The sequence below is a fragment of the Encephalitozoon intestinalis genome, chromosome X (genome assembly GCF_000146465.1).
Source record: "Encephalitozoon intestinalis ATCC 50506 chromosome X, complete sequence".
NCBI lineage: Eukaryota > Fungi > Microsporidia > Unikaryonidae > Encephalitozoon > Encephalitozoon intestinalis.
Window position 1 is genome coordinate 220,380 of NC_014424.1, and position 14,511 is coordinate 234,890.

At 37.6% G+C, this 14,511-nt stretch overlaps 10 protein-coding genes across 10 annotated transcripts; 6 read left to right on the top strand and 4 right to left on the bottom strand.

Annotated features, from left to right (window-relative positions):
- Positions 1–792, bottom strand: Eint_101680 (uncharacterized protein; the record flags this gene model as incomplete). The annotated part of the gene is made up of 1 exon (XM_003073807.1): positions 1–792. One exon carries the CDS (start codon positions 790–792, stop codon positions 1–3), a length of 792 nt encoding a protein of 263 aa, XP_003073853.1.
- A 39-nt stretch (positions 793–831) lies between these two features.
- Positions 832–2,019, top strand: Eint_101690 (3-hydroxy-3-methylglutaryl CoA reductase; the record flags this gene model as incomplete). Its single annotated transcript, XM_003073808.2, has 1 exon — positions 832–2,019. One exon carries the CDS (start codon positions 832–834, stop codon positions 2,017–2,019), a length of 1,188 nt encoding a protein of 395 aa, XP_003073854.2.
- A 129-nt stretch (positions 2,020–2,148) lies between these two features.
- Positions 2,149–2,976, top strand: Eint_101700 (uncharacterized protein; the record flags this gene model as incomplete). The annotated part of the gene is made up of 1 exon (XM_003073809.1): positions 2,149–2,976. The coding sequence occupies one exon, from the start codon at positions 2,149–2,151 to the stop codon at positions 2,974–2,976; it is 828 nt and encodes a 275-aa protein (XP_003073855.1).
- Positions 2,977–3,069: 93 nt separating this feature from the next.
- On the bottom strand, positions 3,070–6,135 carry Eint_101710 (putative RasGAP domain-containing protein; the record flags this gene model as incomplete). Its single annotated transcript, XM_003073810.1, has 1 exon — positions 3,070–6,135. One exon carries the CDS (start codon positions 6,133–6,135, stop codon positions 3,070–3,072), a length of 3,066 nt encoding a protein of 1,021 aa, XP_003073856.1.
- Positions 6,136–6,213: 78 nt separating this feature from the next.
- On the top strand, positions 6,214–8,067 carry Eint_101720 (uncharacterized protein; the record flags this gene model as incomplete). The annotated part of the gene is made up of 1 exon (XM_003073811.1): positions 6,214–8,067. The coding sequence occupies one exon, from the start codon at positions 6,214–6,216 to the stop codon at positions 8,065–8,067; it is 1,854 nt and encodes a 617-aa protein (XP_003073857.1).
- Positions 8,068–8,082: 15 nt separating this feature from the next.
- Positions 8,083–8,685, bottom strand: Eint_101730 (peptidyl-prolyl cis-trans isomerase; the record flags this gene model as incomplete). Its single annotated transcript, XM_003073812.1, has 1 exon — positions 8,083–8,685. The coding sequence occupies one exon, from the start codon at positions 8,683–8,685 to the stop codon at positions 8,083–8,085; it is 603 nt and encodes a 200-aa protein (XP_003073858.1).
- Positions 8,686–8,741: 56 nt separating this feature from the next.
- Eint_101740 (leucyl aminopeptidase) lies at positions 8,742–10,199 on the top strand (the record flags this gene model as incomplete). The annotated part of the gene is made up of 1 exon (XM_003073813.2): positions 8,742–10,199. One exon carries the CDS (start codon positions 8,742–8,744, stop codon positions 10,197–10,199), a length of 1,458 nt encoding a protein of 485 aa, XP_003073859.2.
- A 67-nt stretch (positions 10,200–10,266) lies between these two features.
- Eint_101750 (uncharacterized protein) lies at positions 10,267–11,538 on the bottom strand (the record flags this gene model as incomplete). Its single annotated transcript, XM_003073814.1, has 1 exon — positions 10,267–11,538. One exon carries the CDS (start codon positions 11,536–11,538, stop codon positions 10,267–10,269), a length of 1,272 nt encoding a protein of 423 aa, XP_003073860.1.
- Positions 11,539–11,598: 60 nt separating this feature from the next.
- Positions 11,599–13,338, top strand: Eint_101760 (glycyl-tRNA synthetase; the record flags this gene model as incomplete). Its single annotated transcript, XM_003073815.1, has 1 exon — positions 11,599–13,338. The coding sequence occupies one exon, from the start codon at positions 11,599–11,601 to the stop codon at positions 13,336–13,338; it is 1,740 nt and encodes a 579-aa protein (XP_003073861.1).
- A 59-nt stretch (positions 13,339–13,397) lies between these two features.
- On the top strand, positions 13,398–14,405 carry Eint_101770 (uncharacterized protein; the record flags this gene model as incomplete). Its single annotated transcript, XM_003073816.1, has 1 exon — positions 13,398–14,405. One exon carries the CDS (start codon positions 13,398–13,400, stop codon positions 14,403–14,405), a length of 1,008 nt encoding a protein of 335 aa, XP_003073862.1.
- Between the last annotated feature and the right edge of the window lie 106 nt (positions 14,406–14,511).

Sequence of the window (14,511 nt, forward strand, 5' to 3'; positions counted from 1 at the left end):
TTAATTAGCTTCTTTCAACAATACAAACATATCTTTCTTGTAATAGTTCGAATTCATATGCAGGTTGTGGATGACATCGTGTAATGGGATGGCCCTTATGGAGGAAACCGTTCCCTCATGAGCTATTTTTATATTTATGATATGAATGTGAAGTCTAAGATATGTTGGCCTATAGTGGAAGAACATAAATACATGCTTAGGATCCAAAGCAAACTTTGTTGCCAAGATGGTGTTTGCGTTTTCCTGGGCTCTTATCAGAAGATTGTGAGAATTTATGTCTCTTATTGTTTTGAGGGCAGGATCTTTGAATATCACCAAAAGGTGGAGATGGTCTATCAATTGCTTATTCCACTTATAGTCTGGAATAATCATTATCTCTTGGTCCTCATACAAGATTTCCTCATTTACATTTCTTTTACTTGGATCGATGATATTATCCATCCAACTAGTACTTATGTGGCCGTAGTTTTTTAGAAAATCCAAGTATTCCTCGTAAGTTTCTCTGATGTAAATGGGACTCGAAGAGTATTTCCTGATGTGCTCTTCTGTTGCCGGATATATGAGTCTAAAACTGATGGGCATATTCCCTAAGACTTTATAGGTATAGTACACATCGTTTGACTGAATTCTTTCCATTGGAAGAGATAGGAACTGGGAAAAGGTGTCTTGTGGAACGGGTTGATTTGGAAATATCAATATAGCCTTTTGGCCTTCAACCTTGCCTATGTAAAGATGTCCCTCGGAGCTTGTAAGACTTTCCTCTAGAATGAATTTCTTGATTACATTTTCCATAGCAGGGTTTAGATTTTTACGTGTAATGTCTAATCCCTAATGAAAGATTCTAACCAAAAAGCCAACGAAAAAGCAAAAGAGTTACTAAAAAAGATGGAAGAGTGCATGGGTATAAAGATTGAGGGAATTTGTTCACAAGAGGATTATTCTGACGTCATAAACAGATGCTGCGAAAATCTGATTGGTTATAAAAAGGTACCCTTAGGGGTTTCAAATAGAGGGGTATTAATAAACAACCGCATGTTCTTTATTCCAATAGCAACGACAGAAGGTGCATTGGTTGCATCAATGTGCCGTGGAATCAAACTTATAAATGCATGCGGAGGAGTTGAAGGGTATGCAGAAAACGTCGGGATTACAAGAGGATTTACTATGAGGTTTGAAAGTTTTAGGGAGGCCATGAGGTTCTACCAGTGGATAAAAATGGAAAAGTCAATTGCAAATCTCAAAAGAATTGGAAATGAAGGAAGCAGGTATATGAGAATCAGTAAGATTGAATCCAAGCATGTTATAGGGGAAGATGTATACATTAAGGTACATGGGTACTCGGGAGATGCCATGGGAATGAATATGATAACAAAGTCATGTGTTCAAATATCTAATGAAATAGTTCGTTTATTTCCAAACTCTAGTCTTGTGTGCATAAGCTCTAACACATGCACTGACAAAAAGTGGTCTGCAGAAAACTATTGTAATGGAAGAGGAAGAAAGATATTTATGAATCTGAGAGTAGACAATCGAAACTGTGAAGAGATACTTGGAGTTAACATAGATAGAATTCTAGATGTATATCATGCGAAAGTTGTGGTTGGGGGATCTCTTGTGCTAGGGGGATTTAATTGCCAAGCAGCCAACTACGTTGCAGGGATATTTCTAGCTCTAGGACAGGATCTAGGACAAATTATTGAAAGTAGCAATTGTATATTGAGCATGAAAAAACTTGAAAGTGAAGTTCTGAGTGTTTCTTTGTTTATGCCTTCGGTTACAGTGGGTGTGGTTGGTGGGGGTACACACCTGGAACCTTCCAAAAGCTTTTTAAGGCAATTTAGCAATGTGAATGATGAATACATAATAACGAATAAAGATGAAGACAAGTCGGTGGCACCTGGATACTTGGGACTAGCTCTAGGAGCAGCAGTACTTGGAGGAGAGCTATCTCTTTTGGGATCTCTTGCGGATAACACATTAATGGAAAGTCACTTGAGATTGAATAGAAGACAAGGGTAGGATTGAAATGATGGTTTAGGGGCTTGTATTAACATGCCCTGGAGCCAATAGTTTATAATGGTCTCCTTTTGATCTATCAATGATTTTTCTTGTATCAAAAGAATAAAAATAAAGGCCCATCATATTCGGATGTCAATTAGGCTGACGATAAGATACCGAACAGATTCCATAGAAGCAAGTGTAATGATGACGGATACTCTAGAATCCTTGAAACTAAGAATTCAGGAAATTACAGGAGTGCCAGTGGATTCTCAGGTGCTTCTGTTCAATGACAGAGTCCTTAACGACAACAACAAGGAACTGAAGGAGCTTGGAATAGAGAACGACTCCACTTTGTATCTTAAAAAAAGATCTGGAGCTCGGAAGGAAGGAAAGCGACAAGATTTTACTGCTTCCATGATGAAAAACCCTTTAGTTAAGAATTTTCTGAAGAATCCAGATGCCATGAAGAGCATTGTTGAGATGTTCCCTGGGCTCAAGGAAGAAATGAGCAATAATCCAGAACTACGAATGATGATGAATAGCTCAAATCTCCAAGAAGAACTCGAAATGTTTTCCATGAATCCGGAATACATGAACACCCAGCTTAAAAACCTGGACATAACAATGTCCAAGCTAGAGAACATCCCTGGCGGCCTCAATATGATAAATAGCATGATTAAGGACGTTCAAGATCCTCTGTCGTCAGCATTGAAAGAAGGAATGGGAAGAGGATATAGAGTGAAGGAGGGAAGAAAGATAGACAAGCCCATTAATGAAGCAATTCCAGGTGCCCGTAAAGAAGAGAGTCAATTGGTGAAATATAGAGATAAACTGGCAGAGCTTAAGCAGATTGGATTCAGTAATACTAGAAAAAACTTCACGGCTCTTATCGCATGTAACGGGGATTTAGAGAGATCAATAATGTATTTACGAGAGCTGGACAGTAAATCATCCCCGACACAGAGGGCAAAATAAAAATAAAGGCGAGGCCTTACTGCATTCTTCTTTCCCTAGGGTTGTTGTGTCTGTTAGAAGCCATTTCGAAATTGTTTTTAATAGCAAGGTACACTAAACTTCGCTCCCAATATACTTAGAATTCACGAGGTCAATAAATCTACATACGCTAAACGAGCATATCCCTGCTATGTCACAGATGTTGTTTCCATTCTTCCTTAGCTTAAGAAGATCATCAAACCTGAACGAGACAGGATGGGAAACCAAAATATTCTGGACATAAATCTCCACGCTAAAGAGAAGAGGAGTGTCGGAGAGAAATAGGAAGAATATCTCGGAGATATCGGGAGAGTCATATATTTGGACCAATACTCCCATGTTCATTAACTTCTCAGCACTGTACTTATGAGTCCCATATTTAGAATCCCTAATGATATCGTCAACACCGTTAAATCCAAACAAGGACCTCCTCTTGATAGCCAATTTTGCAGCGAAAGAGTTGAGATAGTTCTGATAAAGCTCTATCTTTCCTGATAGGTAATCATCTTTGTAGCATAGATTGTCGTAACTTATCTCATTTATCCTGAGCTCTTTGCTTCTTTCTTCAGACATGAATCTCAGAATGACTATATCTTGAGCTAGCATAAAGAGGAGTTCTGAATACAGGTTATGTCTACTAGTGATCTTCTTATCTTCCAAGAAGTTCAAATCATCAATGATGGACTCTTTCAGCTGGTCGATAGTTTCGTATTGCTTTGGTGGAGATGCTATTGACAAGCCGTCATCCTCCTCCTTGGTGCAAATAGCACTCTTCTTCATTTCCAAGTATCGGGATCTCTCCTCTTCATCGGATTCCTTTAAAAGCATCTCAAGCAAGTTTCTTCCCTTGCACACCGATATGGCATATATAAGCTTTCTCTTTAAACCTCTTACAAAGTTCTCCAACGCTATCTTTTCGGGATCCTGAGAACATATCCATTCAGGCCCAAAGAAAGTGAATGAGAGTGTTTTGTTTTGATCGTCTGGGAACAAAGGTAGGGTCTCAAGAATCTCACACAACTCCGAACCAAGTATCCTAGTGTTGCTTAGGAGGAGAGTTATTAATTGGTTTGCAGTACTACTTGGAAGATGTACGGTTGCCCGCTTGAGCTTTCCCAACTCATTCATCGACTCAAACTGGAAGTAATGATCAAGTCCAGAGACGTTTGTAAGTTTGGAAAGAATAGATTGATATCTTTCGTGGCACCTTCTGAAAAAGGGATAAAGAGGGGAATAGAACCTAAGTTCAAAGTTCTTTTTCTCCCCACTTATAAAGGACATGTACTTACTCATTCCGTCCCCGTCTTTTTCCTCTTCACCGTTGTCTGATTCCTCGAAGAACATTACTCTGTCTGCTATATGTTCCAGAATCTTGGATATTATAAAGCACTTATTTCTAAGAGATTTCCCAACCTCAAATGATTCAATAAATGCATCCGGAGCAAGAATGAAAGGCATTACAAATTCCGAATAGAATGTCCTAGGGCCGTATAGCTTAAGGAAGTATCTAAGGATATAAGGAATTGATTCAACACTAGACTCCAGAAGATCCAGCGCCGATGCAATCACTCCACGAACCACCATAAGCCTTGTCTGCACCGCTTCCCTAACTCTCTCATTCTCCAATGCTTTGTCCGCAGACGTACTTTGGTTGAATAGCATTTTGTATATGAGAACCGGATTCGCATCCACTTCGATGTTTTCCAGGTTCTTTACAACTTGAAGAATCTTGTCTCGAAGAACAAAGCTCCCCTGGGATATCCTGAAATAGTTAACCATTAACTTGTGGGAAATCGATCCAGGCATCAAAGTATGGTGAACTGGGAATTCCACTTCTCTAAATAACTCGAGAGAGAAAAAGGTACTAGAATGGATTCCTAAAGACATGTCTATCGGGACGAGTTTCCTTACATCAAGTCCATTATCGAGAAGCTCTTTCCTGAATATCTCCAGCACAAGGTTTATAAACATGTATTCCTCTTTCTTTGAAGAAACATTGGAGAAGATAGGAATAATGATGGAGACTATAAAAGAATCTGGGTCGTTAACGTTTCTAAGAAGCTCAGAAAGATACTTAGGGTTGTTCTGCAAAAACAGTAATACTCTTTCAAAGTCTCTGGTGTCTTCATCCTCTGGAATCGGATTTTTGATTGTTATGTTTCCTACTTCCATCCTGTTCTGAACTATTAGTCTAATTCTTGTCTCAATGTCCTTTATCTGTGCTTCCTTGGCATAGATACTGTCAAACTTCCGTGATATCTTGTGATGAAGATTTTCTATAAGATTTTCCTTGACCATCTCGGATGAATTACTGAAGAAAATAAACGCAAACCTTCGGATCGAAAACAGAGAGACCTCCTTCCTATAGTAGATATCATCAAAACATTTTTTGTACAAAAAGGTCCGAAGAGTCAGCTTGAGAATATCAAAAGATTCGTCACAAACACTTATGTCCTCCGATAGAAAACTCCCTTCCTTTTCTTCTACATTCTCCTGATCTAAAATCTCTTTTCTTACTTTATTTTCCCCATTACCTGCTGCTTCCTCCATAGCTATCTTTTCCTTTAGCACATCTTCAATGTTGTCAAACTTAGGCATGTTCATCTTCTCAACCTGAACATCAGCTCTTGCCATATCATCATAGGAAAAGATCTTCCCTTTAGCACTCTTGATATTCTTGGAAATTCCCTTTGAACTCAAAAGATGTGCTAAAGCATGGATGCAGTATATGACCTTAACAAAGTTTTTCTTTTCATATAAGTCGATAACCTCGAAATGGAAGTATTCCGGCAGTCCAATATGCGATACTCCACTTAAAAAGTAGTTGATATTGTCCGTGTGCCTGTATTGCAAAGTACAATCAACAAAAACATTTTTTACAGAGTTAGGTGCAAATACTTTGCATATATCAGTAAGAATCACTCCTTTCCTCATTTCCTCTTCAAACTCTTCAAATGATTCAGGTACAGAGGTAAAATCTCCCAACCACGACTTCGCCTCCTCAAGCCTGCATAGGTACTCGTATGCCCGAGTGTTTCTTCTCTCTAAGTCCATGTCTTCAGACGACACATGAACATCGGTACCTAACCTTTGGTGAACATTAATACTATTTTTCTTGAGCTCTTCTTTTTTGCTTTCCATGGGTGAAAAAAAACTGCAGAATTTATAAGGATTATCAAAGGTATCGAGTCTTAGAGCCTAAAAACATTTCCCCCTTAGATGCAGGAGTTACTACTTAACTTTATTCATACTTTCTTTGGAATCCACGGGAAGTCTCCTTCTCCTTTATTTCTGGAAAGTGCAATGAGGTACCTGAAGCCATCCAAATTTGAAGCCATGGAGGATGACGAAATAGAGAATGCAATCAAAATCAAATCATACAGAGCATATTTGGCATACAGAAGAATGAAAAAAAACATCATTGCCAAGATGCTTTGTTATGTACTAGCTAATGTGGCTGACTCCGAGATTTCAGTAATGTCAGAGCTAGATAGAAATGTGAAGAAAGGAGCGTTAGGGATTGAGATTTCCTATTTTTCAGAAGCAAGTCTTCCTTTACTCAAAGAAAGTGTTGGTACACACATATACGGAATTGCATTTCAGGTGTACCAAAATGCATGTATATATAGAAAGCTTAGATCAGAAACATCTTTTTCTTCTAAGGCACACTCATACTTTTACGAAATCGTAAGAGAGGAATTGGAAAAGTATGAAAGATCAGTAATTGAGCAGGATGAGGAACTTCTCTCTTTTTATGTCGGTATGTATTCTCGGTACATAAGGATTCAGATAATTCACCAGCTAAACGAATGTTTTAGAGATAATCCTAAGAAACCCTTTGAGTTCCTTAAATTCAATTTTCTCTCCAATCATCCATTTTACAGACAGGTTTTGGAATCCAGCTGTTTGCATATCGACAGCTGCCTCCAAGAGTTTCTATTGACAGGATCCTTTAAAGACGATACTAACGAGTTTTTCATATGCCGCAAAGTAACCATCGATCCTTGGGAGGAGTTCACTATTGATTTTGGCCTTGTCCCATATTTTATTAGCAACAGAGTAGTTCAAAAGATCTTGTATATAGGGAAGTGCTCATCTCTTATAAGAAGATATGACTTGGAGAGAATTGGAAGCCTAGATACCTTTCAAGCTTCACAAATTGAATCCAGAATGGAGAAGACCACCGAAGGAGTTAATTTCAGAAACCTGGTTGAAGAAGAACTAGAGAACATTGCAAGACAAATTAATATTTTAAATCCCAACCTTGAAGAAAACATAGATCTAATTCTCCATAAGATCAACAAAAAGATAAGACATGACTTTCTCAGTTGCCCTGCCATATGCAGTCAGATTGAAGGAATCAAAAACACCTTTTTGTTTAGAAGATGTGATTTTATTGAAACACTCTTTCTTTACCTAAAAGACAGTAGGGATCTTACTAGAAAGAGTTTTAGCTACGTTCTGGACCTTGCAATTAGAAACACTTATGGAGATGTTGACGAATTTACTTCGGGATTGGGCGTATATATCGTGGACGACGAAAACAAATACGAGAACTTTGCACTATTTTGCCAGGTAAGCTATCCAGCAAGCATAATAATTACAAAGGAAAGTGTCCTCAAGCTTGTAGCAATATTCCAATTTCTCTGGAAGCTGAAGAGAGTCGAACATCTTCTTCTGAGAATTTCAAAGATGAAAATGGAGGGTAAAACCAAGATTAAGATTGCTTCCTACAAGACTTTGGTATATAAAATAAGCTATTTTGTTTTCCAAGAAGTGATTGAAAAAAAATGGAACTTCTTCTCTGCATCCGGCGAAATGCCTTTGAACAAACTAAGGTTAGGAATGGAGAAGGTATTGGATGAGGTCATAAACATATGCCAAATTGGAGGAAAAATGGAAGCTCTTCTTGACTCCATGAAAGATTCTCTAATAGATACAGGAGCCAGATCCTCTTCGTTTAGCGATGAAGAGATTCAAAGAAAACTATCGGAGCTTGTGAAAGAGCATGGAAATAGTTTTATTGGAACGTCTCTATATGACCTCCACAAATATTCTAAGGCCATCAACTAGCACCCTCAGGCTGTACTAAAGATACTCCTTCCTATCTTTCTCCATTATTCCCGATTTGACTATTTTTACAGGAGGTATGGGTCTAGTGCTATAGATATCTACCTTTTCTATATCCTTGATCAGTGAAATGCAGTCTTCATTGACATTCCCAAAGACTACGTGCTTTCGATCAAGATGAGGTTGTGGAGAAAAGGTAATAAAGAACTGAGACCCATTGGAATTTGGCCCACTATTGGCCATGGATAATTTACCGATTCCATCATGGCCAAATATGAATTTTTCGTCCTCAAAAGGTTGGCCGTCATATATAGAAATAGACCCGGTGCCATTTCCTTTGACAATATCTCCTCCTTGCATCATGAACTCGGGAATAATTCTATGAAATATGGAACCTTCATATTTATAAAATTCGTTTCCAATATGTGTTCCCTCAACAAGTTTATAGAAATTAGCAGCTGTTTTCGGAGCAGCATCCCAGTATAATTCAAATGTAATTCTTCCGGATTTCTTTGTTCCATTAACCACATACTCCACGTCTAAATACGGAGTTCCTCTGTTTGGCGATGTATTTACTCCCATACAAAGTAATACCAGTAAGACAGCACCATGGATTTTCATGATGGGCTTGGGCCAAAAACCTTAAATTATTAATAAAATTTTTAATGCCCTTAAAAATGGAACTTCTAGACTATGGAAAGCTTAAAGTTACAGGTGAGACAAACCAGGAGTCAACAAAGGTCAGGATTATACTTTACAGTCCCTCTAAGGAAGGAGTTGATATAAAAAGCGAGAAAAAAGATTCCAGCCATCAAGCCTTTCTTAATAGAATGGGCGCAAAAGGAAATTCAGGTGAAAGTTATGTGCTTCCAGAAGAGAATGGAAAAATAACCGTGTTTGTAGGAATAGGAAAGGAGGACGAAAATGTTTTTCTTGTTAAAAATAATGCAAAGAAGGCAGGAGCCTTGGCATACAAAGCCGTTTCCCAATTCAAAAACTTGGAGATCTTTTTAGAATCGGAATTTATGGGAAAAGAGGTTGCATCTGGAGTAACACTGGCTTCATACAAATATCAATTCTTGAACAAAGAGAAAGGAGAACCTAAGAAGGTGGCGATAAACACTCAGTTTCCTTCTGTTAAAAAGGCAATAATGATAGGCAATGCTCAGAATTTCGCTAGGTTTTTAGGAGATACACCAGCAAACCTCATGAATCCAACATTGTTTACCGAATATGCTGCCAAGTATCTGCATGGAAAGAAGAATGTTACATTTGAGGTTTTTGGAAAGGAATTTATGAAGAGTAAGTCCATGAATCTCCTCTTGAGTGTTTCCCAAGGATCGGTTCAAGAGCCAAAGCTCTTTGTTGCTAAGTACAGAGGAAAAGGAGGGGATGGCGTAGATATTGCACTGGTTGGAAAGGGAGTTTGCTTTGATTCTGGAGGAATATCATTAAAACCATCTGCACGGATGTCCCTCATGAAGGGAGATATGCTTGGGGCAGCTTCTGTCCTAAGCGTCTTTGGGCTTGCAGCAGATATGGAAATTAAGATAAACATTGACCTTGTAATTCCGTTGGTAGAGAATCTTCCTAGTGGTACTGCAACAAAACCAGGAGATGTTTACATAGGAATGAATGGAAAAAGTGTGGAGATTGACAATACAGATGCAGAAGGGAGACTCATTCTTGCAGACGCGCTTGTGTATGCACAGGAAGGGCATCCTACATATATATTTGATGTTGCCACCCTAACAGGTGCTATGGCCGTTGCTCTTGGAGATGCATTCATTGGATATTTTACTTCTGATGACAAACTTTCGGAAATAATCTATCAAAGCGGAATTGATGCTAGTGACCCTACCTGGAGAATGCCTTTGTCACAACTGTATTTACCTACAATGAAGTCTGATGTTGCGGATCTAAAGAATACCGGAGAAGGAAGATACGGCGGATCTGCAAGTGCAGCAATCTTTTTGAATGAATTTGTTGGAAAGGAATACAAATGGGTTCATTTCGATATCGCCGGAGTAATGAATAGTAATAACAGCAAAGGAATTTATGGAGATGGAATGACTGGATGCTCCGTTTCTGCATTGATTGAGACAATTGAAAAGCTATCTACAATAGTTAATTAAATATGGTGTCTCGTAGGAGGATTTGGTCGTCGGAAAGTGACCTTGAGATCACGAACTTAGCTAAATTTCAATTACTAATCATATCCTCGATTATTCTTCCTATATCTTTCATTGCATTGCCCAAACATTTTTTCTTGTAATTATTTCTTTTTTTGAGAAAGCGATCCATTATGTAGGAGAAATCATATTTCGAAAACACAAGGTTTTCCTTAACAGCCTCTAATATAGAGTCAGTGTACTTCACATCATATCCCTTATTAAACACTCTACTCTCCAGCATTTCAATACATCTAACCAGCTGCTCTTCTATGAGAAAAACCATCCCACTCCTTTTGATGCTTTCTATTTTCTCCAGGTCCTTCACAAGAATGGTTTGTTCTTCTAAAAACACCCTGAAATATCCAAAGATATCTTCAATGAAACTTTTAAGAGGTTGGATTTTGTTTATCCTCTTGAGTCCATCTTTGAATCTTTCCTCTAAAAACGAAAATACGTAAGGAGATATTCCTTTTTTTCCCTTTGAAATAACAGAAAGATATCTTACCATTTCTGTTTTATCGTGAAACAGAACCTTGGGCGAATGGAAACACTCATCGGCTTCAATATATTCGTATTGCTCTGTAAATACGAGATAATCAATAAGCTCTTTATCAATTACAGGCTTTTGTACAGTGGAATCTGTTTTTTTCTTGTAGGTGTAGGTTAATTCTTGGTAAATTCTAAGTATATATTCTACACTTTCCTTATTCTTTTCAAATACATACACTGTTGGACTCACCTTTATCTCTAATAAATCATCTTTAATCTGAATTTGAATGATGCTATAACTATAAGCATTCAAGAGCCTGTATTTCTTGGCTCCTTCTTGAACTATACCGATCAGAAGGATATCATTTGTCATGATAAGAATACATTCCTTTCCGCTTTTTTCCCTGAGAATATCAAAGTGAACCAAGTATCTTCCTTCCGTAGCAAACACATCAACTTCATTGTCAAAATTATCCAGAACTCGTCTAAATTTCCTTACAAGATCCTTGTCAACAAAGACTTCCTCTTCTACGCCTCCGTCCATGTTATACCTAACTAGCTCTTTGGTTAAATCAACCATACTAGTAACCATTCTATAGGACTCTTCATAGACATTAAGAATATCGAGCAAAGAATCACTATTGAGAAGGAATGTTTTAAGCAACTCAGTATCCACTTCATGTTCTATCTTAGATATGTTATGTCTTTCGTTTTCCAGAATAAAACCTTCGTACCTCTGGAAGGTGTTATTTAAATAGGACTCCAAGTCAAAGGAGTTGAACCTTGATATTTTACTTGTTAAATCTGGCATTAAGGGCTTAGTACATGGTTCATAATAATCGTTTGTTTATGCCAAAATGTTTTTATCCCCATGAGGAAATTCGATCAACAGCAAATCGATCAAGTTTTAAAAAAGAGATTCTTTCTGGCTCAATCAGCACATATATATGGAGGAATTTCGGGACTATACGACTTAGGCCCACCAGGATTGTCAATAAAAACAAATATCTTGGCATTGTGGAGAAAGCACTTTGTACTTGAAGAAGACATGCTTGAGATAGAAACGACCACCATGCTGCCTTATGATGTTTTGAAGGCTAGCGGGCATGTAGATAAATTCTGTGACATCTTGGTTTTTGACGAGGTGACCGGAGACTGCTTCAGGGCGGACCACTTGGTTGAGGAAACTCTAGAAAAAATGAGTCCCACAGAAGAAGTTATTCGAGACCTTCAAAGAGTTGATTGCATGACATGCCAGGAAATCGACGCAGTTATATCAAAGTACAACATAAAGAGTGTTTTGGGTAATAAGCTAAGCAAATCACAGCAGTTTAATCTTATGTTTGGAACACAGATAGGTTATAAAGGAGGCCAAACCATGTTCTTAAGGCCTGAAACGGCACAAGGGCAGTTTTTGAATTTTAAAAAGCTTTACGAATATAATAACGAGAAGCTTCCATTTGCATCTGCCTCAATAGGAAAATCATACAGAAATGAGATAAGCCCGAGATCAGGCCTCATTAGAGTTAGAGAATTTGACCAGGCAGAAATCGAACACTTCGTTCTCCCCGACGAAAAAAAACATCCGAAATTTTCCTCAGTAAAAGAAATCAAATTGAAGTTTATACAAGAAGATTCAAGTGAGGAAATCTCCTTGGGAGAAGCAGTAGAGAGAAAAATGGTATGTAATGAAACCATCGGGTACTATATTGGAAGAACTGCTTTATTTCTTATAGAAGTAGGAATTGACAAAGAATTGCTCAGGTTTAGACAGCATAAAAAAGAGGAAATGGCTCACTATGCTAAAGACTGCTGGGACGCGGAGATATACACATCTTATGGATGGATCGAATGTGTAGGAATAGCAGATAGATCGTGTTATGATCTAAAATGCCATGAAGATGGGTCAAAAGTTGATTTGAGATGCAAAAGAAGACTCACCAATCCAAAAGAGGTTGAAGAATGGATTCTAAAGCTAGATAAGAAGGAATGGGGAGCAAGGCTCAGAGACAGATTTTCTACTCTAATAGAAATGATCAACGGCTTTTCCCAAGAGTATATTGAAAAAAACATCTCAGCTCTTGATGGTAACAAAAACTACCTAAATGTGGAATTCGATGGACATGGCATCAATGTTGAGTGTTCCAAAGAGAAGAAAAAGATATTTGTTGAAAACGTAATCCCCGATGTAATCGAACCATCTTTTGGTATTGGAAGGATTCTTTACGCATTACTTGAGCATTCGTTCTACCAGAGAGAAGATTTAAGACCTGTACTTAAGTTAAAGCCAATGATTGCGCCAATCCAATGTGCTATCGGATACCTAATATACTACAACGAATTTGAGGAACATATTTTGAAGATAAAAAGGTCTCTGGCAGAAAATGGACTAGTGGTTCATGTAAACGAACGGTCGTGCAGTATCGGGAGAAAATATTCTTCATACGATGAATTAGGTGTCCCATTTTTTATCACATTCGACCCCGACTTTCTTAAAGACAGCATGGTAACCATAAGAGAGAGAGACACAATGAACCAGATAAGGGTTGATGTTGAAAAATGTCCCTCTATCATCCTGGAATATATCAGAGGGGAATCTAAATGGAATTAAAGAGCTATAACACCCCCGTTCATTTCTAATTTGATATTTCGAAAAGTGATGGCCCTTTTATGAGAACAAAAAGAAAAATTGTAATTCTGATAGTTACCTTTGTAGTACTTCTCATACTCTTTACAACACTCATTGTAAGAAGGAAAAGATCATATATAAATTCTAGAAACGCCAGCGGCTTAGTGAAGTCTAATATAATTACCAATGAGAACTCGGGAATTCCCTCTACCAAGGATAGAGGCCTTTCCTTTGGTCTTACAAGCTGGCAATTGAAAGAAAATGGATCTTTAAAAAAGATAGATAGCATTTTCATGCCAATTCTTGAAAAGGCCTATAATTTAGAGAAAAAAGAAGATCCTGAGTCTAAAAATAAGGATGAAACCATCGAAGATGAGCTATTCAGGCATAATCAAAGACTAATCTCCTTTAAAATCGAAGGAAAGCATTCGATAGGAAATTATCTATTTGGTTTACTGAGAAAAACCATCGATAACATTTGTGCTTGTTCTCCTCCCGATGGGAAAAAACACGAAACATTTGGGATCAGTTCGGAGCATACAGCACTCATTAGACATTATATTAAGTATTTCAAAACATTCGTTTGCATGCCCAAAGTAATTTATCACGGTAATACTGAGCCAGAAGACATTTATAAATTGCATTTCGACTCAATCAATTGCTTCATCGGAGCTCGGCTAACAAAATACCATACCGCAAGTTCCTTCACTAAAGGAGAAGAAAAGTACATGACATATATAGAGCAATTCATAGATACAGAAGCAAGTGATATTCCTATAGAAATTCTATCAGAGGGAAGGGAGAGATTGAGTGTTAAAGATCACATATTATATACGCTACTTCATTACATTTGTCTCTTTTATTCAAAATCCCAAGAGACTAGAGACATGCTCTATACAAAGATGAAAATAGAAAAAATGGGTATATCTTCTATCAATTTATCAAAGATAATCAATGATTATAGATACAGTGACATAGTTGAGAGTATAAGACCTATTCACTTTGTAAATGATAGTTCTTGCATAGTAAAGCCATTAATAGTAAAATAAAAATATCAGAATTTATTAAATGGTTACGGAAAGTAAAAAAAGAGAGCAAATATATATTGCTAAAGATTTGCAGTTAGGGCTGAAATAGTGTATTCCAAATGTAAGT